The sequence below is a fragment of the Lepidochelys kempii genome, chromosome 2 (assembly GCF_965140285.1).
Source record: "Lepidochelys kempii isolate rLepKem1 chromosome 2, rLepKem1.hap1, whole genome shotgun sequence".
Lineage (NCBI taxonomy): Eukaryota > Metazoa > Chordata > Testudines > Cheloniidae > Lepidochelys > Lepidochelys kempii.
In genome coordinates, this window is record NC_136381.1 from 258,749,010 (window position 1) to 258,774,972 (window position 25,963).

Genomic DNA, 25,963 nt, shown 5'->3' on the forward strand with positions numbered 1-25,963 from the left:
CAGTATGCTTTTTAACAGTGTCTTACCTAATGGTATATATGATGTTGAATGTGTTAATGTGGTGTTTGGAAGGAAAGCTTCAATGTTCTTTTTGTTGTGTAGTTGTATTTTTATAAATATCTAAATGACAGGTATTATTGTGATGGCAGGGAATGACGCTGAGCTTTCTCCAGGGGACAGCTATTGTCCTATGGAAAAGGCAGGTTAGATGAGAAAATTTTCCCATTGGTTCTAATAGGGCAGGAGGCAGTCAACTGAATGTTAGCTTTAGGCAAACATTTACAGTAAGTGTAGTTTTGGTTAACTTGTGACGTGTGAATTCTAGATCTAGAGCAGGAGTCGCCAACCTTCAGCAAGTGGCCCGTCAGGGTAGTCCACTAGTGGGCCACGAGACATTTTGTTTACGTTGGCAGTCCACAGGCATGGCCCCTTGCAGCTCCCCGTGGCCGCAATTCGCCATTCCTGGCTAGTTCAGCGTGTAGAGACAGTGTGGTAAGCTTCTTAGTGTGACTTCACAGAATACTATGTGGAACAGCAAGGGTTCAACTTTCCTGAGCACTTGTTGGGCACCATGGGCAGGATATGAGCCCTATGATAAGGAATTTAAAATCTAAGGAGACAACCAGAGGGCTCGGACATTGGCCATGCACAGCAGTTTGTAGTACCAGCACAGAAACAGTAGCTGTAAGAGCTTCATCTCAGCGGGGTGCCTCTGAACTCTAATGATAAACTCATGGTAATATTTCCAAAACGTCATTGCCTAAGGTTTGCATGAAAAAGCATGTACCTTGATTTGGGCATTTACTGTACCCTGACTCTTGTGTGCATGCTGTGGAAATGTATGGGCAAATGGGAATTAAGATGTCTAAATCCCCTTTGTCCGGGTACATGCAGGAACTGCGCAGTACAGCCATGTTAAAATGCATTCCCATGTGTAAATGGGCCTCTATTGACTGAATATGTCTCAATAATTCAGCTACATAATGGCTGATAATTTTAGCAGAAGCATTTGTTCTTGGATTATGAGGGAAGCAAAACCACTTTTATTCTCTTCTCATAGACAACACTGTAGCCCAGAGAACTGGGCAGCTGTTTGGTGGAGGCACACACTGTGGTAACAGTTAATTTCTGTTTTAACTACTCCTTACACCATAGCAGTCTGCAAGGCCGTTCTTAGTCAACTCCAAAGACAGCAAAACTTCTGTTCTCTTACTCTACCTTGCGGTAAAACTGATCTTTAAAGCTGCTTTGGTGGGTAAGCTGCCTTCAGGTGCCTCAAGAATTCCGTGAGTGGGGCAGATGGAAAATACTGCCATGCTCTTATGCTCTTCCTGTTGGTCTGCAGCAAAGTATGAAAATATCAATTGACATGATATAAGAGCCTTGTGTATAACACAGTATTCATGCAAGTAAACAAAACATCTCCTGACTTGCCAATGAAAAAGTGTCTGGTATTGTCACATTTGACTTGTCTACATTTTCATTTGCAGGGCAAGCTGGGGTAGTGGGAGTTGTAAATGGCAAAATAAAATGGTCTAGTCCTGCTCCCACTGAAATAAACGGGCATTTTACATGAACCTCATTAGAAGCAAGCTCAGGCTGAAGTCAATGGGAGTTCCTGGTGCTCACTTCCTCTTAGGATCAGGCCTTAAGTTAGAAAAGAGAGATCAATAAATATGGTGGGTCTGATTCTATTCTCTGGTGTACATCTGAAGTAATTACTGAAGTCAGCGAAGAAACATTGGAGTAAAAATAGTGAGATCAGAACCTGACCTGCTTCTTACTGAATGGTTGTCATCATGTCGTATGTATTGACTAGATGTGTGTGCTCATCTTACTAAAACAGAACACAAAGTGTTAGCCTAGCCTCTTATAACAAAGGGAATCTATTGCACAGGCTTAATACCCAGTAAAGCAGTCCAGTAACTTCTGCATCTGCTCCTGTTTAACAGGAAGACATCTTCTGTCCTAGTTTGGTCTACAAAGCAGGTCTCAAAAGCAACTGTCTCACAAGAGAGCTCCAATAGTGGGACAGTAAGGTATGCAGTCACTGGCACGAGCTGGAAGAATACAAGAGAGGAAGGGAGTTAAAAAAAACAACAATCCATAACTTTGTCCAAAAAGTAACAAGCACTGAAGTCTTTAAACCACGATTTGAGGACTTCAGTAGCTCAGACATAAGTTAGGGGTTTCTTACAGGAGTGGGTGGGTGAGGTTCTGTGGCCTGCGTTGTGCCAGAGATGATCATAATGGTCCCTTCTGACCTTAAAATCTATGATTCTGTGATTATTTAGGGCAAGCCCACACTTAAAACACTGCATTGGCACAGCTGTGCTACTGTAGCGCTTTAATGAAGATGCTTTAAGCTGCCAGGAGAGAGCTCGTCTGTCAGCAGAGTTAATCCACCTCCTGAGAGATGGTAGCTATGTCGGTGGCAGAAGCTCTTCTGCTGACATAACGCTGTATACAAGGGGGATTAGGTTGCTATAACTACGTTGCTCTGTGATGTGGATTTTTCACACCCCTGAATGACGTAATTATACCAGTATAGGTCTAGTGTAGACCAGACCTTAGTTTCTCAGATGTTGGCTTAGGCAAGAGAAGAGAGATTACACTCTATAGTTCAGACTTTGTTTAAGCCTGTGGCCTATTACGACAGTTAAGGGTGCTGTGTTGCTTTTTCAGGGAGGTTTTCAGAACAGCAACGTTATATGTCCTCAGCAAGGTAATGTTCATTGTACATTCTGATGTATGAAGACACAGACATTCTAGTTTCTCTTCCTTCTTTAGAGCTGTATCTGGCACATAGTTGCAAATTGTTTTTTTACACAGGCTGTCTACAGTTATTATTATGTTGTCCATATCTTAGATACCACAGTGAGCAAAACTTTAGAAATACCTTGAATGAAAAAATTCTGCACAGCACTGAAACTGCTGATTTTATAGCCTTCAGTCTGGAAGAGGTCAGTTTCAAACTGTGGGGGCTGTGATCATATCCCATCCCATCCCATCCCATCAGCTAAGCAGCCACAAGAGACCTCCAAGGAATATTGCTGCAGGAGGTGATGCTGGTAACTCAGTCCCTAGCACTCTCGCTGAGTCAGTACTGAGCAAATGCCTCAGCATGGTGTCAAGGGGCAAAGTCTCATGGGAGGGTGCTGTCTTTTGGCTGAAATCTAGGCCTTCCTATTGTACAATCAAAGAACCTATGGGACTTTGAATTAGGCCGCCACACTGAGATTAACCGTCTGTTATCCTGAGAGTCCCCTGCAGTTTCAGTTGAAAGCTATTACTTTTGTGCAGTGCTGCTGTTCATTATTGGTTAGTTGGCATACTTTACCCTAGAAGCAGCTGCATTTCAGTGGTGGGTAAGTTATGAAAAATAACTGATCATTCTGTATTAAAGGTCCATCATGAACATAAGTTTTTAGAGTTACTTTTGTTCTTCAGTGCTTGTTACCTGGGTCGTTCTGTTACTGTATTCAATAACCAGATTTTGACTGAATTCCACTTTCCTGTCTCCATTCTCAAACTGGAGCACTTTGATTCCTGAGAGCAGCTGGTCAGCTGGCAGATTCTGATATGTAAGTAACTCCAGAGTTGTGTGAAATGACACTTTCACCTGGGGGGAAATTCAGATGAAAATGTGTGAAGTAACTGTAGGAAATCCACAGCTCTGCCCCAGAGCGCAGATTTCCATCATAACCCAAAAGAATCATGCCAGTGCCCAAAATCCCATGGGATCCTGTACAACAAGGCAAAGGTTTAAAAAAAATCTTGACATTTTTTTCAAAATCCAGAACTATTTCCTAAAGGCGAGTGCAGTGAAACAGAGGGCGAAAGGTGAACTGTAATGCTTTAAAATATGAGGAGAAAAACCCGCAAGTTGAAGATTGTGAATTCTCCAGATTCTCCTCTCCCTAATTGCACTTTTACAGAAGTAATTCTATTGACTTCCGTGGAGTTGTTAGTTTTGCTGTCAGAATCAAGCCCCGTGTGCCCATGTTGAAGTGTAGTTATTTCATTCTTTGCTGAGTGACTATTCCCTGACACCAACAGATACACCTAAAATGAAACAGGATTCTTCTGCCTTCCCCTGTCATCTAACATAGGAGTTAGCAGATGGGAAGCTCAGGCCTTGAAAGGAAGAGTGGAAAGCCAAATATTTTCTTTTACATTGTAAATACATCTATCATTATGATATTCTGATACTGATTTAGTGCTTCCTGCAAAGTGACTTCAGTGGGACATTGCCAATAAGAAAAGCATAACAAGCACCATTGTACAATTATGTTTTTCCTTCCTCCCCAAAGCTTTGCAGTTCACCTAGGCCATGTTTGTATACTAATTACTAAGGGCTTGTCTACATGGAGGATTAATCTGCACTAGAGAGGTGTAAATTCTAGTGGGTACCAGAGTGGACACCAGTCCCTGCTGAAATAGTACTGCATGCCAGCAGGGTCCATGTGGGCCAGTTAGTGTGCAATAGAATTGACACCCCTTTAGTGCGGACTAATGCACTGGGTTGACAAGCCTTAAACTGTCCTGGCCCGAGGGGCTTTTTTGAACCTACCAGCACATTTTGCTGTGGATGAAGTAGAAATTGCTTCCCTTGCTCCTCCCTGTCGCTGTGGGATGTTTTCAGGCTCCTGTTGGGGTCGATACTGGACACAGCGAAGGGCACAGATAGAAGGATCCTGAAGTGCAGGGGAGCCTCTGTGGAATTGGTGAGTTTCAGGTTGTGAGTAAGGACTGAATCTGTCAAAACCTGAAGGAGAATGTATTTATTAAACTACTTTCAATCTGAATTCCCTCCAGAGGCTTGAAGGCTATCTAGTCTCTCGAGCCATTCCATAGCATCTGAGATTTGGAGGATCCTTCCCCAAACCACTTTCTTTTTTCTCGGTGTGGGTGCTTCAGAATCTCTTGATTAAAATGTAAAATAAAGATATAATAAAAGGTTTAAAAACAAAATTTGATAGAACTTTGTGAATCACCAAAATTCACAGACATGCTGGGAGCTAAATCACCTTCATTCTGCTCCAGAATCTTTTAAAATCTGAAAATGAATAATTGTTTTGATACTTAAAAGATCACTACGGTAAATTAACCTAACACAGAATAGCCGTCTTCCTGAAATAACATCTCCCTTCTTGACTTACAGGTAATTATACTCTAGTCTCCTCTGGCCTAGTTTGTAGTCTACCAAAAAAAATAAAGGTATTGCGTTGTGGGTAAACAATTTAACACTGCATCACCAGGACGTGGTCAGTAAAACATTATTTTACAGCAATGTGAGTGTTGCCATGAATGATCTTAACAGCTGAGCAGTATATTTAAATACACCTTAATACAGTAATATGTTAGATACTCACTCCAGAAAGGGGTTGATTTGGTATGAGATCACTTGCCATGGAATGAAACACCATTCCTCCATCATGATCCATTTCTATAGTTAACCTGAACGTAAGGAATCACAGGCTGTTAGAACCCTTTCCTTAGTCTCTGATTTCATTTAGTTGTTTACTGTAAGTTTATGACCTGTCGGAGCTGTTGTACTCACAAAGCAGGCTTTACAGAAGCTTGCAAGTCCATTCGGAACGGTGCAACTCCATAGCCATATGAACGAGTCACCTTGCCAGGTATCCCTTGTGCAAGCTGATAAGAAAAGGAAGAATACATGAGGATCAAACTAATGTGTCAAAGCTGAAGCACTAACTTCAATCTGAGAGGGTGTTTCTCAAAGCTGTCAGCCATAGATGAACTCTGGCAGTGTTTGGCCTATTCTTTGTAGTAAATTATGCTACCTCTATAAAAATTCTGTGAATAGCAGAATCTGAGCTATATTTGCATTTTGAATGCAAACAAAAATTCTTAATAAATTAGGTGAAAGCCTCTCATTAATATGGGGGCAACTCATATGTTCTAAAATTTTATAAAATTTCTTTACTAAATATTTTATTATAGTTAATAACACTTTGTGCTTCACAGCTGAGGATCTCAAAGTTCTTTACAAACATTATTTAAGCTTTGCAGCAGCCTGTAACTTGTACTCCAACTTCACCAGGGAAGAGTCTGATAGAAGATAGGTGACTTGTCCAAATTCACACAGTGAATGAGAGGGAGAGCTGGGAATAGCACTCAGGAGTCTAAGTCCTAATTCCCTGTTCCCTTATTAAAAACGGTTTTAGTATAAATTAGCTGTGTGTGCAGTTATTAGCTAATCAGTAGCAGAAATCACCATTCACCACCTGCTCCCCATGTTGTAAGGAATAAATAATAAAATAGCTTCACTGTTACTGATCAGCATTCAGCGCAGAAAGAAGCAAACAGAAGTGACAATACCACTTAGCTAAATACTTAGCTGTGCTAGTACATTTACCTTGCTGTCTAGACTCATGAAACCCAATGCAAACCCCTCACATTCCGTTTTGTTAATGAGCTTTGGTAACGTGAGTGGAGTGAAGGAAATATGGATGGAGGCACTGCCACCTGCAGGAACAACCTGGAATCAAAATATTATACAGGCATTTAGCTAAAGCAAATGAGCAGTTTTGCATTATGGAGGCACCTTAACAGATCTACATCTAAGGTTGCATTGAGCTTTGCAGTTAAAGCATACATAAAAATCATACAAGGACACATAAGAGCCACAGCTTACGATTTGTGTAGGAGTTATACAGTAGGGATAGTCGGAAGGAAACCCTTCATGAGCTTGTACAAGGACAGAGATTATTTTCTTTTGATTATTTACTGGTCTCCAGACTTCAGAATCACTCCTTCCTTTCTCTTCCTTGTTGTCTACATCTGACTCCTACAGGTACGAAAGGGTAAGGAATGTTACATATTCAGCACAGGACTATGGGAAGGCAGAACCATCATTCTCAAAACAAAAGGAGAGAGCAAAAATAGCTAATATCATTTTGTCTCACTTTCCAGCATAAACCCTGGTTTCTCCCATTAAACACTGTGACTCGGGGTAACTCCTGCGGACGCTGGATGCCCTGACCTCCCACTGAAATCAATGGAAGGTCAGGTACCCCAATGCTGTTCAGATGACAGCAAGACTGAGCCTTAGGAGTGTCTTGCTCATCATGCAAAGCAGCATTCCAGCCCATGGCTTCCTAGATTAATGTTTTCAAAACAAAAAATAGTGTTGGTTTAATACCGATACATAGATTCTAAGAACAGAAATTACCATTATGATCATCTAGTCTGACCTCCTGTATAACACAGGCCAGAGAACTTCTCCAAAATAATTCCTAGGGTAGATCACTTAGAAAAACATCCCATCCTGATTGATTTTAAAATGGTCAGTGATGCAGGATCCACCATGACCCTTGATAAATTGTTAACAATTTTTAATTACTCTTACCATTAAAAATTTATTAATTTCCAGTCTGATTTTGTCTAGCTTCATCTTCCAGCCATTGGATCATGTTATATCTTTCTCTGCTAGACTGAAGTGCCACTTATTTAATATTTGCTCCCCATGTAGGTACTTATAGTCTAATCAAGTCACCCCTTAACCTCTTTTAAAAAAATGACACATTAGCTCCCTTCCAATCTTCTGGAACTTCCCCTGTGGCCTCCACAACATCCTCTGGCAAGGAGTTCCACAGGTTGACTGTGCCTTGTGTGAAGAAATACTTCCTTTTGTTTGTTTTAAACCTGCTGCCTATTAATTTCATTTGGTGACCCCCTAGTTCTTCTGTTACGAGAAGGAGTAAATAACACTTCCATATTTACTTTCTATACACCTGTCATGATTTTATAGACCTCTATTATATCCCCCTTAATCATCTCTTTTCCAAGCTGAAAAGTTCCAGTCTTATTCATCTCTCCTCATATGGAAGCTGTTATATACTTCTAACCATTGTTGTTGCCCTTTTCTGCACCTTTCAAATTGCAGTGTATCTTTTGAAATGGGGCAGCCACATCTGCCCGCAGCATTCAAAATATGGATGTAGCATGGATTTATACAGAGGCAGTATGATATTTTCTGTCTTATCATCCAGCCCTTTCCTAATGATTCCCAGCATTCTGTTCGCTTTTCTGATAATGGGGTTTAGAAAACCAGGCTGCCATGACCTTACATCATCTGTCACGAAGGAGGCTGGAGAAATGGTGTCTGGGCTGCTTGGAATTTTATCCCAGTTTAACACAATTTCAGTCTCTGAGGCGCTCGCAGTTGACTCAATCTCATTCTCCTCTACGTTCTTCATAGGAAAGTGAGGGCCATAAAACAGCAAGAGGTCCACCAGCTTCTCATGATCTTTTTCTTGATTGTAAGTTTTCCAGTCCATGCGAATGTCTGAATGAAAAAGGAAAGAACTATTAATCTTAGTCAGGCCAACAATAACATAGCTTTTTTGGCCCTTGAGAAAAAGTGGACTAGTTTGACAATGGCACACGGACGCCAAGCGCACTTAAGTGGAAGTTTTTTACTCTCAGGACCAGTCAGGGATTCCTCAAAGATCAGAAGAGCGTAAATGTGACTTAAACCCATCTTCGCCTGTCACTGGTCTTGCACTAGACACAGTCTAGCCAGGTCCAAGGATCCCAGCCTAGCTCGTATATCTTAGAATATGAAACCAGCCTTACCACAGGGAGTGGGGTTGTTGAGTCTGATGCAGCGGGTGACAGTATCCCCACCAGAGACATGAGCACCAAACCTGGAAAGGAGGAATAAGTTAATATTACAATGTGCAATTGTTAAGTCAACTCCTAAGAATTTTTCTTTTAAATGAGTCATTAACAAAGTGGAAACAGATCAGCTTAAAGAGTTACTGTTGGCAGTTTGTTGTATTGGAAACCAGATAATCTACAGTAAATCTAGGAAACAAAGTTATTTTGTACATTCAGATTACATTCCATTATCCATTCCCTCCATATTCTGATGACATAGTTGTCTCAAACTCGTGTGTGTGAGCAAATGTGCTTATGAAAGATGGTGGATAAAGAAGTCAATAGAAGCGTTGGAGTGGCAGAGGCTACCTCCTCAGTGACAGGAGTAGCAGGACTTTTTCCACCATTGGTACTGGCATGCCAGTGATCTCTGTCCATGCTGGCCCTGAATCAATTGAGCCTGGAATGACTGAAATTCAATCAGTATTAAACCCCGAGAAAACAGTCTGGAAGAATGGTTGGTAGCATGGTTGATGAAGGATTTAGGAGATGTTGTATATGGAAACAGGGCATTTTACAGTCATGCTAGGAAACACAAACAAAGCGGTAAGCTAAACTTATCTACATCAGATAAGGCCTTAGTGTAATGTTTGACTGTCTAAACAAAATAAAGCACACACTGTATTTTGACAAATATACCATTGAACATTGTCTGCCTTCTTACTGAACAACAGCAAATGACCAAAAATGAACACTGTAGGCATAGTCTAATGGCATTTGAAACGTCTGACGTCCTTACAAACAGCATTTGGGGGGCTATACCTGATTATTGGTATCTTTGTTTGGTGTTCAGTCTGGGGTCCTGTCATCTGCAAGAAGATTGGGCAACCTTTCACAGTCATTTGCATAGGAATTAATGTAGGCCGTAAGTCTCCCACCTAAGAAAAAACAATGCATCTTGGCAATTAGAATTAAATGCTACCTTAGAACGTGGGTTACTAAATTATATCATAGCCTTTGAGCCAAATGGATTTTCAGTTTTTTTTAACTCTCTCTTTTAAAGGACATTAGTGAAGCAAGAGATCTAATGAGGACTCTTGTCACCAGAAAAGTCCTGTACCTAATCTATTGGTCATTCTGCTTAATGCCTTTCTAAGGCTATGGCTACACTACGAGGCTTTTAGCAACACGGTTTTGCCGCTACAGCCGTGCCGCTAAAAGGCACGCCATGTAGCTGCTGTTTGTCAGCAAGAGAGAGCTCTCCTGCTGACAAAAAACTTCCAGCCCCCACGAGATGCAGTGGCTTTGTCGGCAGAAGAGCGCCCCCTGGTGACAAAGTGCTGTTCACAACAGTGCTTTTTGTCGGTAAAACATTCGGGGTGTGTGTGTGTGGTTTTTTAACACCCCGGAATGACAAAAGTTTTGCCGACAAAGTGCCAGTGTAGACAAAGCCTAAGAGCCCTTCCACCAGGCACAACAGCACAACATATTGGGTTGGTGGAGCCGAGTAGCGACTGTTACAACTGGATTTTGTAGATGGAACAAAACTATGTTGTGGAACTCTGTTACAGCCTTCTGAAAAAAAAGGCCTTCGACATGTGGCCAAAACCAGATCCATACATTTTAACAGGAGAGGACAATTGTCAACTAAACCTTGTCAGAAGAAACAGTCTAGAAAAAGCTACTCTGAATCTTTATTGAAATCCTGACAAGCAGAAGAATGTGTTTTAGCAAAGAGGAATTTGGGGAAAGACAATTGGCCCCAAACTGACCATGCAGATTTGGTTATCAGAAGAAAAAGCCTCACCTACCCTACAGATGAGATCATCATGGTACTCTCCCCACATGTTGTTATAAGCTGTTATTTCTATAATTAGCTGCTGGAAGGCTTTCAGAGTTCCTGTGGAAGGTTGGGCATGGAAAGCCACTCCTCTCCCATGAGACAGTAATGCCAGCATAAATGCTGAAAGAATAGAAGAGCATTTGATAAGATTTCTAGGAAATGGAATAAGGTTTGTTTTTCAAACAAAATACATGTTCAGATCATCAGCTGGTATTAATCAGGGTAGTTCCACTGGCTTCAGTGAAGCTATGCCTATTTACAAAGTTGAGAATTCAGCCTCTAGAATAGTTTCCCAAACTTTTCCTATTGTATACCCCCTTCCAGAGCTGCCAGCAGTCCACATACCCCCTTCCAGATCTACCAGCTGCCCATGTACCCCTACCCTTCTTATCACTGATACTTTGTGTGTTCTTCTTAACACTATTTGTCTTTAGCCATCTGTCTGTATTTCACTGTTATATACGGATATAGGTATAGTGCAATGTATACAACCGAAAAAAACCCTAAGTTCTGAGCTCAGATAGACTAGACTGGACAGTTGCTGGGCAACTGAACCTGCGCTGTACAGTGATTGGAGGTGAGGGCTCTGTACGTCAGCATCTCTGTGTATTTGTGTTCTCACTGGTACATCTTGAAGTAAATTAACTACCGTACTTTATATAACAAATTCCCACAGAATTTTAAAGCTTCGTCTGAGTAGCCTATTATGAAAATGCAATAAATAAAATAATAAATAAAATCCACCATTACACAATTTCTCCTGCATACCCCCCAGTGGTGTCTCACATACCCCAGGGGTACATGTACCACAGTTTGGGAACCACTGCTCTAGAATCAAATCATTTTCACTCCAGCTTCCTATTCAGTGGTTCTCAATCTGTTTTTATATTACGGATCACTTGTTAAGACAAAGATTCTTCCAAGGACAACCTCCCCTGCCAGCCTCCTAGTTCTGCACTTTTCTGTCACAAATGTAATGCTTGATTACATGAAAAAGCAATATTGGTAAGATGAAAGTAAATTGACTCCAATGGGATTGGAGTGACTGATTGGTTAACTTCGTGATCTATGCTATTTATTTATTTCTAGATGTCTGCTAGCCCTCTAGTTGTGGTAGCGTCTGGAAATCTAAACATCTAACAAACACCTGACTAAGATATTTAGCAAGCACTCCAGATGTAGATAAGGACTTGTTTGTTTACTTGATCAAAAAAATGTCCCAGAAACCCCAAGACGGTCCTGACTGGATAATACGTGGCAGGAGGCATCACTTCTTGAAAACAGAGATGCTCTGCTATTGACATAGATGCAGCTCCATGGACCACGTGGAAGTGCATCACAGGATACAACGTGAGAACTAATGTTAGGCATTTACTTCTGGGGAAATTCTGCGCCAAAAAATTAAAAATTATGCAAAATTCTGCATATTTTATTTGTCAAAATAAAACAATATAATCACACCAGTTTCCATTATTTTTGGTACTTTATTTCAAAATTCCTGTCAGTCAGTCAGTATGTCTGTAACAATACAGACAATGAAAAAGATTCAGGAAATGTTTTTTGACAAATAGATTCCTTACTAGGCATATAAATACAGAACTCTGAGTAATTAATTTAAACGACAATACAGACCCTATTTCCCACACCCCTCAGAAGCAGGGCAAAGGCTTGGGGGAGTCAGAGGTACCAGAGGAGCTGAGGAAAAAAGGATCCTGGGAGTGTACCTGGAGGGTTGTTGGTGGGAGAAATATGAAACAGGGTTTTTTGGGGGAGGAAGGGCAGGATTGTTAGGCAGTTGGGGCCTCTCCCCCAGACAGACCCTGGCTGACTCCTAGCCTCTCCCATTCAGTCAGGCACATCTATCCCTGTCCCCACGTGGTCCTGCGCCTGTCTGTCCTGCCCCACTAGCCCTGAGTCTGTGATGCCCCCACCAGCCCCGTGTGCCCCTCGCTGCCTGTCCACCCGTATCCCCTGTCTTCTGTCTTGGCCCCACAGGCAGGGCGCTGCAAGGAACACAGTGTTTTCTCTTCCCTATAGCAGCAGGGGAGGGCCCCAGAGTGTCTGCTCTATTCTAGAGCCACAGCGGACCCTGGTGGGCAAAAGGTGTAACTGCAGCAACTTTCCGGCAGAAGTTATTCTCTGTGGCACATGAATTATGCGCATGCGCACTGGTACAGAATTCCCCTGGGAGTAGACCTTCTATTGCATCTTTTAAATTACGTTTTATTTGCTATTGGCTAGATTCTGATATCACTACTCACTCATAGCACCTTACTTTATAAGTAGTCTCAATGGCTACTTGTGAAGTAAGGTGCTCCTCTAGATGAATAAGGGTATCAGCGTCTGATTCTTTGTACTGGTATAATACCTTGCACAACGGAGCTGTGAACCTTCCTGATTAGGACCTCTGGGAGCTACTGCAATATAAATAATAAACAACAAAGGATCAAATCCTGTCTGGTCAGTCCATCCAACCCTACTAAAATCAATGAGGCTGCAGGGGATGGAAATCAGCTTGGAATTTGGCCTAATTTTTTTAAATTTTAGAGCTTGTAAAAAGGACCAGATTGACTGCCCTGGGGCCTGGACTCCTCTATCTACAGACTAGACACTGAATGCTGTGGGCAAGCCCCACAACGTCCACCAGTATGTTTCAGTCCTGTCCTGGAGGCCCAAACTCTAATATAAAGGGATTTCCATTTCCATTCAGCCCTCTTTCCATAAATGCTGTTGCTGAGTGTGCCAATTGTGAGGAGATATCTTTCTGGCCAATAAAAATAGCTTTTCTCATACCTGATTGTGCTCTCTTGGCTCCATGTCTTCTGGTATGTGCTGTTCTTTTCACCAGGCTGGCTGTGGAGCTTGTAAAAGGAAAAGACTCAATGATAAGTCTGTGAGCTGCACAAGTCTTTGCTAACTTTACAAGCTAGTTCAACCAAACTCCTAGATTGTGGGTAACTATTGCTCAAAGACAGACCTCCTAGAATCACCTGATAAATGAATTTTTAAAATAGCTTCTTTATATGTGAAGCCATTTAAATGCCAAGACACAAGTTCAGGATTCCGTAAGCCAGATCCTCAGCTGGTGTAAATCAGCATAGCTCCACTAATGTCAATAGTGCAATGCTATTTACACCAAATGAGAATCCTGCCCTTTGTGTTTCCTGCAAAAGTTGATGGCCTGCAACCATAGTACCTCAGCCAGAGGATTCATCATTTCTCATAAGCAAAGCAAAGACAACTCAAGAAACACCCAGTATTGCACGAAGTGGCCTGGCAATAGGGGATTGTCCCCTCACACCAGTATACCTCCATTTCAATGAAATTATTCCAAATTTACACAGCAACATGAAAGGAAAATCAGGCCGAGAATCTGATTCATTAGCAAAAAAGGCACAACTTACAGACTGTTTCCTTGTTCCTCTGTGGTAACTGGACAGCTACTGAAATATTCAGCTTCTAGTGTGAATGGAGCATCGATTCCAGTATGATTGGTAAGTATTAGTTGGCGTGTTACTATGCTCTTCAATGCAACTTCAGATCCAAAGTCCAACAGAAGATCTTGAGGACTTCGTAACATTTGCTTCTCATCACTAAAGATAAAAGTGACGTCAGATATTAAAGCTAGCACTCCTCTTTCTTCATAGCATAGAAACAGTTTAGGCAGAGTTGAGATTTCCAACATAAGGCAATTTTGATGTCCCTTGTTAAAATGACCAGCTAGCCTAAGATTTATACCACCAGCATTTGCCAGTATTGGTTTCCCTCAATTATATTCCTGTAGGAATTTATTTCAGGTGTAGTGATTATGCTGATCTGCCAAATTAAAACTATTTCTGGCTCACCTGAAAAAAAGAAACAGCAAGGACTTAAAGTACATCCTGAAACAGAGTAGTCATGTTAGGTATCACAAGGATACAATTAAAAATACCAGGCAGACGTAGGCTTTGAAATTATCAAGGACAGTTGCATTTGTTACATACCAGATTTGGCAATGTGGCAGGAAAACTTCGAAACAGCCCAGGATATTTGATCTTAAATTGTATGGTATAGAACTCAATACTTTAATATCCATATCTGAGAGTTAAATTTACATATTTTAAACATTGCAGACAGTTACTTTGGCTTGTAAAGGTATGATGGGCATAGGATCCCCATCCCTTGGCTGGCAGCGAGAGGGCTAATTCTTTCACTCCAAGCAGAGAAAGCAAAGATATTCAATCAGAATATAGATGGACTATTACAGTGTATTAGATGTTAAAAACCAACAAACAAGTCTGGGTGATTATTTTATAACACCTTCATTTACCTGGTAACTTTACTGTCACAAGGTATCAAGTATGTGACATGCAGTCCCTTTACTTGGCCAGAAATGCCCATAAAAAGAGGTTCAATCATATCTTCTATGCTACAGCAGAGGGTAAGGTCATTCAGCTCATCCTAACAGGAGAAAGTCACATCTTCTTTGTAAATGGAGTCAAACATACAGACGAAAGATGTCATCATCAAAAATGTATTAGTAAAACAGGTAAAAATCTTACTGGATTAAAAAAACCAACAGAATTGCAGGGGAAGACTGAGAAGTTTTACAGGTTGCTTGTCATGGATTTCCTACCAAAACACTGCATCAGATTTGTTTGGTAGTAGATACCAAATTAAAAATTTGCTGATGTTACTGTATGTTTTGCATCAACATCAAATACTGTAAACCTAAAAATGCACCATTACTGATTTTTGCCACATTTTCTGGTAGAAGCCTGTCTTTTCAGTGCAGGACTGCTTGTGGAAATGGAGCTCATTGTCTGGACACATTAATTCTGACCTCCCTCCTTTAAGTTTTTCCAGGTAAGGAAGAGTTAGGATATGTCTACACTACAGATGCTACAGTGGCATAGTTATGGCGCTGCAGCTGCACAGCTGTAGCACCGTAGTGTAGACACTTGCTACAGTGACGGAAGGGGTTTTCCCATTTCTCTCAAGAGGATGAGAGGTGGTAGGCAGGTCGACAGAAGAATTTTTCTGTCAACCTAATGGTGTCTATAGCAGGGTTTAGGGTGACAATTATGTCTCTCGGAGGGGTGAATTTTTCACACCCCTGAGAAATGAGCTAGATTGACCTAAGTTTTAGGTGTAGCCAAGCCTTAGAATGAGAGAGAAAAATGGTGAGAATTAATGTAAGGAAGATGTTTTCAGGACCATAAAGTAAAATTTAATCAATTTAATATGTATTAAGAATAAAGGTCAATAATAGTTTTGTATATTACAAAAGCAGCATTAATCATTAAGTGTAAACAAAAGAGCATAGTAGAAAAAAAAATAAAACAAAGCAGCAAGCAAGCCGACTACAAAGTCAATTTAAGGTGCCTATAGTTTAAATCATATTATCTTCTGTCTTCAATCATGTTAGTCTATAAAGCATATCTGAAAGGCAGTTTGAGACAGATTTTATGCACAATTGCATTGTACTGTCCTTGCAAATACTGTTTTTGCCACATAGTCCTGAAATAAGAATCCCAGTGTTCTCTGTGCTATTAAAATTAGACCAGTTTTTAAACTTACCATAATATTAGCTGTTAGCTCTATACACAATTCTTTTTCTTCATGTGGGCCCAAAGTGCCACTTCTTGGGGAGACACTGGCAGAGCAGAAAGCTGACTGACTTCCGATAAGCTATCAAGTAGGATAAACACTTGAACATTCAGTTAACTGTGATGAAATCTACACCATTAAAAATTAATCTCCAAATTGGAAATGATTATCAGGATGAAGCAACACAGAGAATCTATATGTTTCAGGAAAATGATAGATCTGATATGTAGAGTCTGGACACGCTTTAATTCCACTACGTTAAGTTACTTAGATGCTTTTGTCCATTACTTTTTTTTTTTAATAGTAATTAGGGCTGTCAATTAATCACAGTTAATTCATGCAATTAACTCAATTTTTTTATCACAATTAATCGCACTTTTAAACAATAGAATACCAATTGAAATGTATTAAATATTTTTGGATATATTTCTACATTTTCAAATATATTAATTTAAATTACAACACAGAATACAAAGTGTACAGTGCTAACCTTATATTATTGTTTTTATTACAAATATTTGCACTGTAAAAATGATAAACAAAGAAATTGTATTTTTCAATTCACCTCACACATGTACTGAAGTGCAATCTCTTTATCGTGAAAGTGCAACTTACAAATAAAGGGTTTTTTTGTTACATAACTGCACTCAAACAACAAAACAATGTAAAGCTGTAGAGCCTACAAGTCCACTCAGTTCTACTTCTTGTTCAGCCAATCGCTAAGACAAACAAGTTTGTTTACATTTACGGGACATAATGTTTCCTGCTTATTTACAATGTCACCTTAAAGTGAGAACAGGCGTTTGCATGGCACTTTTGTAGCCGGCATTGCAAGGTATTTACGTGCCAGATGTGCTAAACATTCGTATGCCCCTTCATTCTTTGGTCACCATTCCAGAGGGCATGCTTCCATGCTGATGACTTTCGTTAAAAAAAAAAAAGCAAATTTGTGACTGAACTCCTTGGGGGAGAACTGTATGTCTCCTGCTCTGTTTTACCCACATTCTACCATATATTTCATGTTATAGCAATCTTGGATGATGACCCAGCACATGTTGTTCATTTTAAGAACACTTTCACTTCAGGTTTGACAAAATGCAAAGAAGGTTCCAATGTGAGATTTCTAAAGATAGCTACAGCACTCAACCCAAGGTTTAAGAATCTGAAGAGGGACGAGGTGTGGAGCATGCTTTCAGAAGTCTTAAAAGAGCAACACTCCGATGCGGAATCTACAGAACTGAACCACCAAAAAAGAAAATCAACCTTCTGCTGGTGGCATCTGACTGAGATGGTGAAAATGAATATGCGTCAGTCCGCATTGCTTTGGATTATTATCGAGCAGAACCCGTCATTGGCATGGACGCATGTCCTCTGGAAGGATAGTTGAAGCATGAAAGGACATTTTTAACGCATCTGGCATGTGAATATCTTGCAACGCTGGCTACAAACAGTGCCACACAAACACCTGTTGTCATTTTCAGGTGACACGTAAACAAGAAGTGGGCAGCATTATCTCCTGCACATGTAAACAAACCTGTTTGTTTGAGCGACTGGCTGAACAAGTAAGACTGAGTGGACTTGTAGGCTCTAACGTTTTACATTGTTTTATTTTTGAGTGCAGTTATTTTTTTTTACATAATTCTACATTTGTAAGTTCAGCTTTCATGATAAAGAGATTGCACTACATTATTTGTATTAGGTGAATTGAAAAATACTATTTCTTTTGTTTTTTTACTGTGCAAATATTTGTATATTTATAATAATAATGTAATATTATAATATATATAACAAAAATAATAATATAAAGTGAGCACTGTACACTTTGTATTCTGTGTGGTAATTGAAATCAATATATTTGAAAATATAGAAAACATCCAAAATATTTAAATGAATGCTCTTCTATTATTCTCGAACAATGCAATTAATCGTGATTAATTTTTGTAATCACTTGACAGCCCTAATAGTAATTATTATTATATGTACACTTTTCCCACACAAATCTGCCTCCAAAGCCCAAATGTGGTATAAAAGTCCAGAATGAGGGATTTCTCAGTTACCTCATAATATAATCACAGAATCATAAATTAATTCCAACAAATCAATGGAATTCCTGACACAGCACAATACGTTGTGTAACACGCAGGCTAAGTGTGTCCTGTCGCTTCTCTAGTGGCCAGTCAACATAGAGAATAAGATAGATCTACTGCTCCCAGTTAACAGAGTTACTCCTTTAGCTGAAGGGGAAAGGATTGTGCCTTAGTCCAGGGGTTCTCAACCCTTTTCCTGCTGAGGCCCCCCTCAACATGCTATAAAAACTCCAGGGCAAAGCGGGGGGTGGGAAGGGGACCCTTGGGCATAGGCATAGTTTGACTTCTATTTTGGGAGGTGAGGGCTGGTGGGGCTCGGGCCAGCTCCGCACAGGGGAGTCCAGGGAGGGAGCACCACCTCCACCCCGTGACTCACCTCAGCAGGCCACCTAGCCTGTCTGGGTTGTGGAGGACCGCAACCAAAAAATATAACTCAAAGGGGGGACTCAGCTCAAAAAGTTTGAAAACCACTCAGGGTGCAGGCAGGGGGGCACCTACGGGCTGTGTGCAGTGAGGGCTGTGGTTCAGGGTGCAGGGAGGGCATAGCTAGGGGCTGTGTGTGGGCAGGGAAGTAGCTCAGGGTGCAGGCAAGGGATAGCCCCGTGCCGCTCCTGGCTGGGGAAGGGGGATGCTGGCTTCAGCCCCGCACCGCTCCCAGCTTCAGCCCCACGTGCGGCTAGGGGCACCGGGTTTCAGCTGCGGGACCGTGCGGCCCCCCTGAAAGGGCTCACAGACTGCCAGGGGACCACAGACCCCTGGTTGAGTACCGCTGCTTTAGAGCAAGCGTTCCCAGATTTAATTCCTGCTGATGACCCAATCAAGGGGTGACTACACATAGGACACATCGCAGAAGTTATCTTATTATTATTTTTTATTATTTGTATTGTGATAGCAACTACAGAGCTCAGCCCCTATCTTGTGTCATAGAATCACAGAATTCAGAGTTGGAAGAGACCTCAGGAGATCATCTAGTCCAACCCCTTGCTCAAAGCAGGACCAATCCCCAACTAAATCATCCCAGCCAGGGCTTTGTCAAGCCTGACCTTGAAAACCTCTAAGGAAGGAGATTCAACCATCTCCCTAGGTAACCCATTCCAGTGCTTCACCACCCTCCGAGTGAAAAAGTTTTTCCTAACATCCAACCTAAACCTCCCCCGCTGCAACTTGAGACCATTACTCCTTGTTCTGTCATCTGGTACCACTGAGAACAGCCTAGATTCATCCTCTTTGGAACCCCCCCTTCAGGGAGTTGAAAGCAGCTATCAAATCCCACCTCATTCTTCTCTTCTGCAGACTAAACAATCCCAGTTTCCTCAGCCTTGCCTCATAAGTCATGTGCTCCAGCCCCTAATTATTTTTGTTGCCCTCCACTGGACTCTTTCCAATTTTTCCACATCCTTCTTGTAGTGTGGGGCCCAAAACTGGACACAGTACTCCAGATGAGGCCTCACCAATGTCGAATAGAGGGGAATAATCACTTCCCTCGATCTGCTGGCAATGCCCCTACTTATACAGCTCAAAATGCTGTTAGCCTTCTTGGCAATAAGGGCACACTGTCGACTCATATCCAGCTTCTCATCCACTGTAACCCCTAGGTCCTTTTCTGCAGAACTGCTGCCTAGTCATTTGGTCCCTAGTCTGTAGCAGTACATGGGATTCTTCTGTCCTAATTGCAGGACTCTGCACTTGTCCTTGTTGAACCTCATCAGATTTCTTTTGGCCCAATCCTCTATTTTGTCTAGGTCCCTCTGTATCCTATCCCTACCTCCCAGCGTATCTACCACTCCTCCCAGTTTAGTGTCACTACTAACTGTCACAGTAGAAAGTCACTTACCTCTTCCCAAAAGTATTTTGCTGGCAGCAGTGTCTGGTTAAAGAGTTTGACAGTAGCTTGTGCTGGAACTCCAATATAAATTTCACTGAACACCAAGTGACTAGACATCAGACATGCTTGGGGGGTCTGAACTTCAACAAAAACAGGAAGATGACTGGAAATAGACCCAGAAATGGCCCAGTTTTACTGTTGCGTAGTTAGTGAATTTACACAGACATTCTGGGAAGCATGAGGGTAGTGTTAATTTAGCAATATGTGTAATTGAGCAGCTTATTGATATATTATACTATTCTGAGTGCTGCAGGTGTGGGTCATTGTCCGTGGTGTTTCAGGAGACAAAAATATCAAAACTAAAATATGGCTTAAAGGAAAACTTCCATTTTTTTCCTCACCTTCCTTCTCCATTTTCGACATCTAGCTCTAATACTGTCTGGAGACGTTGACATAGCAAGGACCTGAACAGAACTGACACGCTGCATTTGCCCAAAGGAGGTAATTCTCCATCAGATGGCTGAATCGTGAATGGGGATGCCTAGGTGATAGAGAAACAAATGTGAATGTCACTCAAAACCTTGCTAGGCAATGTAAAATGCTGAACCCAAGTTCTCAGTTTGGTAAGCGCTTTGCATACCATGCAGCTAAAGACCCAAACTGAAGAACTCAGGATATCGATCAGGAGACTGAGAATACAGCACATGACATTGTGGATCTTCCACTGTTTAAGGTAAGAAGTAACTTTTAATTAACTAGATAGGGTCCCTCATTTAGTTCTGCTAGCCTGACCCATTCTGTCCAAGAAAGCTGTGCTTACAAAATGTCTTTAGACCAAATTTTGGCCAACAATCATGTCCAACTTTTACTGACTACAGTAGGAATTACATGAACAACTTGAAGGGCAGAATTTTGCCTTCTTTGTTTTAGAGATATGGACCTACAATGATTCTTTATATAAAAATAAAAAGCATCTATCCCAGATTCTAGGTGTCCTAGACATTTATTTTAAAACACAAAGCATGACAAATCCAGCCACAAATGCAACCATATGCTAGCAATAATCAGATATCCGATACAGCTCCCTATGCTCCTCAGAGTCAACCCTCTGCCACCAGCCTCCCTACCCGCAAAATCCTGGATTTGTAGCATGCTCTGAAGGTCAACATATTCTGGCTATCACAGACCAAAGTGGGGAGTGTGTTCCAAAACAAACAGGCCCTCCTGGGAAACACCCTGCCAGCAGCCCCTTCTCTTTTAAACAAGAAACCTCCATCTTGCTTCCGCTGACCTTAACTGCAACTGTATAATATGAAGAGAGACATGATCTTTCAAAGTAAGTAAGTTTCAGGCCTCTATATGTCAAAGACAATCTTCATCATCATCTTAATCCAGAAACTCATGGGCAGCCAACTCAGATTACAAAGGACCAATGTAATGTACTTGCTTAACAAATTTCCAGCATCAGGCTCCAAAGAGATTTAATATGTACCCCAGGCAGAGTATGACAGTGGCATGAATCACTATGTCCAGATCTTTCCCTTGAAAGAACATGGGACCAAATCTGGTTTTCAGTGAGGGTGGCAGAGATACACCTTCCTGTTCATAATAGTTCTCTGTTCATAACAGCTACGAATGTACCAAGTGGACAGTGCCAAAATATTCTGGGGAGCGGGACAGATAAATCTGGCACTGGGGACAGGTACACAAGAACATTAGTGTGACCACCATTTTAAACCATGTCTAAGCCAGTTCTTGGCCAACAGATACTATCTAAGAGAAGAAAGATTTCCTCGACAAACAATGGGGTCAAGAATGTGGATGGAATATATTTGATACGTAACATTCTAGGTGATCGTAAACAATGCTTTTGGTATTTTGTTGGGTATGAAGTTTTATAGTTGTTTTTGTGACAAATTTGCACTTTTTCAAATGTATTGTTTAATAACCATAAGGCCCAATCCTTCAAGGTGCTGATATCCTTCCAGGAGGCTCCTATTAACAGCAGTGGGAGTTGAGGTCATTCACTGCCCCTGAGGATATGTTCAGCATATCACAGAATTAGGCCAGCAGGGAATTTGTCCTAGGCACATTATAAATAGAAACAAAGAAAAATAGCTAAACATTATTGCACTTAATAAAACTTGTGCTGTACTTTCTTGATGTGCAAAAATCAGTTTGTTCATCATCATAAGAAAACTGAAAATTACTTTTCTGATTTGGGGGATGAAATTTAGTGCCCTGGGAGCTGAGACACAAATGATAAAGAAGATAGTGTAGCTGGTTCTGGGCAGAGTCTTACAGAACTATATTACCAGTCTTATAAAGAACCTCTTGGAACGACTTACATCTTCGTTCCTTTCAGCTAAGCAAGCTTGACTTTCTTGCATTCTCCACCATGCTGGCAATTGACTTAGGTTTTGAATCTCAAAGGTACTTAACACATTTTCTCCCAATTTAATCAAACCTAAATGGAGTGATGGAACATCAATAGAGAGAGCTGGACCCTAGGACACCAAGAAATATACATTAAAATGGATATCAATATCGAAATTGCCTGATTAAAAAGCATACATTAGCTAAGATTTGTGTTTATATTAACTTATAACAGAAAGCAAAGGTTCAGTTTCTAATACAGAAGAGATCATAAAATCATCAATATCCTTCTTCTGATTAATACATCGCACTACACTTAGATTTCATTTGTGGCCCGGGAGTCCCTCAATGCTAACAGGCAGAGGGCACCCCATACCATAACTCACCTCTGGCCTGATACAAACACATTCCCCCAAAACACTGTTGGCATAATCTGTATCTAAAAGGTGTCATGTAAGATATGCAAACCAATAACATGCTGGTCATTAATATTATGGATGATGAATGTACAGGTGGTGTATAAAGAAATATAAATGTGTGCTAGAAATACGTTCTTAAAAGGTGTTTTGGAAACAGTCTGTCCTAGACAGGCCTAGACCCTAAGCCCAGCCTGTCCTAGACAGGCCTGTCCTGGCCTGTTTTCCTGTGTCTCCAGTGTACACTGAGCCAGGTAATACCTCAGAAGACAATGAAGATTACATCTACATATACATCCACATAAAAAAGCCATCAAGCTAAATGCATGGGGTGGGGGAGAAGACAACTTAATGATTATGATGCAGCCTTCCTGGCTCTTGAAAGGGTGACAGTCGACCTTGGTAAATATAAGCAGAAAGAGAGTGACAGTTTGGCATCCATCACCTGGCAGATAAAGGGGAAGCAGCACCTTCTGAGTTCCTGAAGAGTGGATCCTCTTGGCCTGCACACCAAGAGTAGCTGGAAATGACTTTTGGTGAGAAACCTGCTTCAACAAAATTGTAACTTGCTGAAGTTAAGTTTTAGTCACTAGAAAGTGTGTTTTGTTTTATTTGTAATCATATCCGTGTCTTCTATTCTTACTTATTATCATTTAAATACGTTCCTTTTAATAGACAATCCATCTCAGTGCTGTGTATTAAACAGAAGGGTAAAGTCCTCAGCTAAACTAACAGCTCTTTGCTCTTTGGAGGCAGCAAGCTTAACAACCTCTGTCAGTATCCAGTGAAAGGTATTGGATACTGCAGGTCCAGGTCAGATGGTTTTGGGGGAAACTCGGGACTGGAAGAGCTGTTGGTGTTATCCTGCAAGGAGTAACCAGGCTGAGGTCATTGTGCAGTGAGCATGCTTCTGGTGTCAGGGCTCTCAGCCAAAACTGCACAGTACAGAAGCATTTAGGGTTACAGGACAGGTGGTGACAGAATCGTTACTATCTGGGTGACATTCATGCCAGTACTTTTATGTGAATTTAGTATTCCTGCAAAGGCTTCTGATAACCCTAAAGACTGAAATCCTCTTTTCGGGCCTGATCCAAAGCCCACTAAAGTCAATGGGAGTCTTTCCATTTACTTCAGTGGGTTTTAGATTAGGCCCTTTCTGCAAAGAACATATACAGCACAGGGAGCAGCAGAGGAAGCCTGCCCATACTGCCTCACCTGTATCTTCCCTGTGCTGTGGGCCAGACTTCTCGAAGGCCCAGGCTACCTGTCTGTAGCAGCAATTTGCAGCCACACAATTTGGACCTGCAAAAATGAACTGCGGGCACAAACTGCACCCACAACTCAAATGTGCCCTACCTACCCAATTGTGGGCACAAACTAGATTACTCCGATTTCTCTTCATCATTTATTTGAGGGGTACAAACTGTATGCACAAAAAGGAGGCAGGCCCTTTAAAAACTTTAGCCCCTTGAAAATCTAGCCTTGTACTTCAACCCGAGGATTATCTCAGAGCACTGCCTATACCCTAGAAAAATTACTAATTAATTATAAGAGTGTCAGCCCTGGGTCCTGTCTCTGTTCCCTCAGAACAAGGTTGAAGAGAGTTTGGCTGCCTGCGTAGACAGTGCCATATACATTTGGCTTACACTCAACTTGATGGCATTTATCTGTTTCTGTGTATGAAACACAATAACACCTAATTAATTTCAAAATGTCCAAAAATGTTTTAGGCAGCAATGGGCAGAAACCTATTGACTCTGGTGAAAATTGGAAGAGGGAAAAGGGGGACACATGAAGCCCCTGGCATCTGGTTAGCGGAACAGCAGCTTTAGCCACCTCTGTAATTGTCTCAGAGAAAAATGGAAGAACTGGTTGATGGCAACCATTAACACCTTCCAGCATAAAAATACCCCCCATTTCAGTTCTGCTTATTGTCCCAATACAGTGTAAAATGCTGAATGACTTATCTTCCAGACAGAAAGAAAAGAAATACGATGGGAGGGAATGGGGGGGCATACACACAGCCCCTAGCATGGGTCGGGGAGAAGAATGCAGGGATCTTGGCATGGGGGGAAGGATACAGAGGTACTGGCATGAGAAGACAGGGGTAGGTACACAAATACACAGTGTGACACTGCACCCCATAATCTTCACAGTGATATTATTATGATATGATTATGGCATAATTATGATGCATTTTATGCAAGATGGGTTATGTGAGATGTCATTGGAAAGGTTATGATTTGCTGTACATGATTATCCTATTTGTATGCATGTATCATTTTTGAATACATTGGAAGGGCCAATTCAGAGCAATGGGCCATCAGGAAAAAACAACAGGCCTTAGGAGAAGCTTATCCCCCACCTGGTAAACCTTCCTGTCAACGCTCCAAATAGGCTGTGAACGATGGCTGCTATGACTCTACAAGGACATGTGATGAGACCACGTCTCTAGACTCCATCTTGGGATGTCAGTATTTTTCCACAGACCAGTCTGGAAACCAAGCTTTGGGAACAAAGGATTCCCACCATATGCAAAAGTTATACAAGGCAGGTAGTGACATCATCTGGTGTTCTTCGCTCTCCACACAAGAAAACTCCTGAAAAGACCTGAGGAATAAAGACTGAACTGGGAGAAGTGCTGGACCCAGACTAAAGGGATTTTTAGCCTGTGAATGAAACACCTGGGGATTCCAAGCTGTAAAGCAAGTGCAGCTTGCCCCTTAAGAAACTACAGCCTGCTTGTATCATCTCTTAGGGTGAGAATCTGCTATTCATATCTAATCCATTTAGTATATTACGTTTAGTTTGCGGTTTTGTTTATTTGCTAGGTAATCTGATTTGATCTATTTGCTATCACTTAAAATCTATCTTTTGTAGTTAATAAACTTCTTTTTGCTTTATCTAAACGAGTGAGTTGGAGTGAAGTGTGTGGGAATCATAACTCAGGGGCTGTTGCGTAACAAAAGCTGTTGCATATTCCTCTCCCCATTGAGGGAGGGGGGTGAATTTTATGAGCTTACGCTGTACAGTTCCCTGTGCAATGCAAGACAGTATAATTTTGGGTTTACACTTCAGAGGAGGTGCATGCCTGAGTAGCTGAGAGTAGCCTTCCCATGCAGGGGCTGGTCAGAGAGCCTGCTTGTAACTGCAGCTGGGTGTGTCCCTACCTGTTTGTATGCTGGTGAAAGTGCACGCT

The 25,963-nt window shown here is 41.4% G+C and overlaps 1 protein-coding gene across 6 annotated transcripts in view; it reads right to left on the bottom strand.

The window, feature by feature from the left end:
• The window catches only part of DLEC1 (DLEC1 cilia and flagella associated protein), a 54,008-nt gene that overhangs the window by 496 nt on the left and 27,549 nt on the right, over positions 1–25,963 (bottom strand). For 4 of the 6 annotated variants that reach the window (XM_073334708.1, XM_073334706.1, XM_073334709.1 and 1 more), the window contains 19 exons: positions 22,321–22,479; positions 20,374–20,513; positions 19,982–20,135; positions 16,031–16,141; positions 14,781–14,911; positions 13,876–14,064; positions 13,265–13,332; positions 10,440–10,591; positions 9,451–9,566; positions 8,605–8,675; positions 8,097–8,314; positions 6,662–6,814; positions 6,383–6,505; positions 5,564–5,658; positions 5,376–5,460; positions 4,574–4,768; positions 3,461–3,622; positions 1,907–2,060; positions 1,219–1,339 (listed from right to left, as the gene is read on the bottom strand). In XM_073334708.1, coding sequence (XP_073190809.1) covers positions 1,219–1,339; positions 1,907–2,060; positions 3,461–3,622; positions 4,574–4,768; positions 5,376–5,460; positions 5,564–5,658; positions 6,383–6,505; positions 6,662–6,814; positions 8,097–8,314; positions 8,605–8,675; positions 9,451–9,566; positions 10,440–10,591; positions 13,265–13,332; positions 13,876–14,064; positions 14,781–14,911; positions 16,031–16,141; positions 19,982–20,135; positions 20,374–20,513; positions 22,321–22,479 — 2,597 coding nt within the window. Of the gene's footprint in view, positions 1–1,148; positions 1,340–1,906; positions 2,061–3,460; positions 3,623–4,573; positions 4,769–5,375; positions 5,461–5,563; positions 5,659–6,382; positions 6,506–6,661; positions 6,815–8,096; positions 8,315–8,604; positions 8,676–9,450; positions 9,567–10,439; positions 10,592–13,264; positions 13,333–13,875; positions 14,065–14,780; positions 14,912–16,030; positions 16,142–19,981; positions 20,136–20,373; positions 20,514–22,320; positions 22,480–25,963 lie in introns of all 6 variants that reach the window. The other 2 variants (XR_012157651.1, XM_073334707.1) reach the window with 2 other exon arrangements.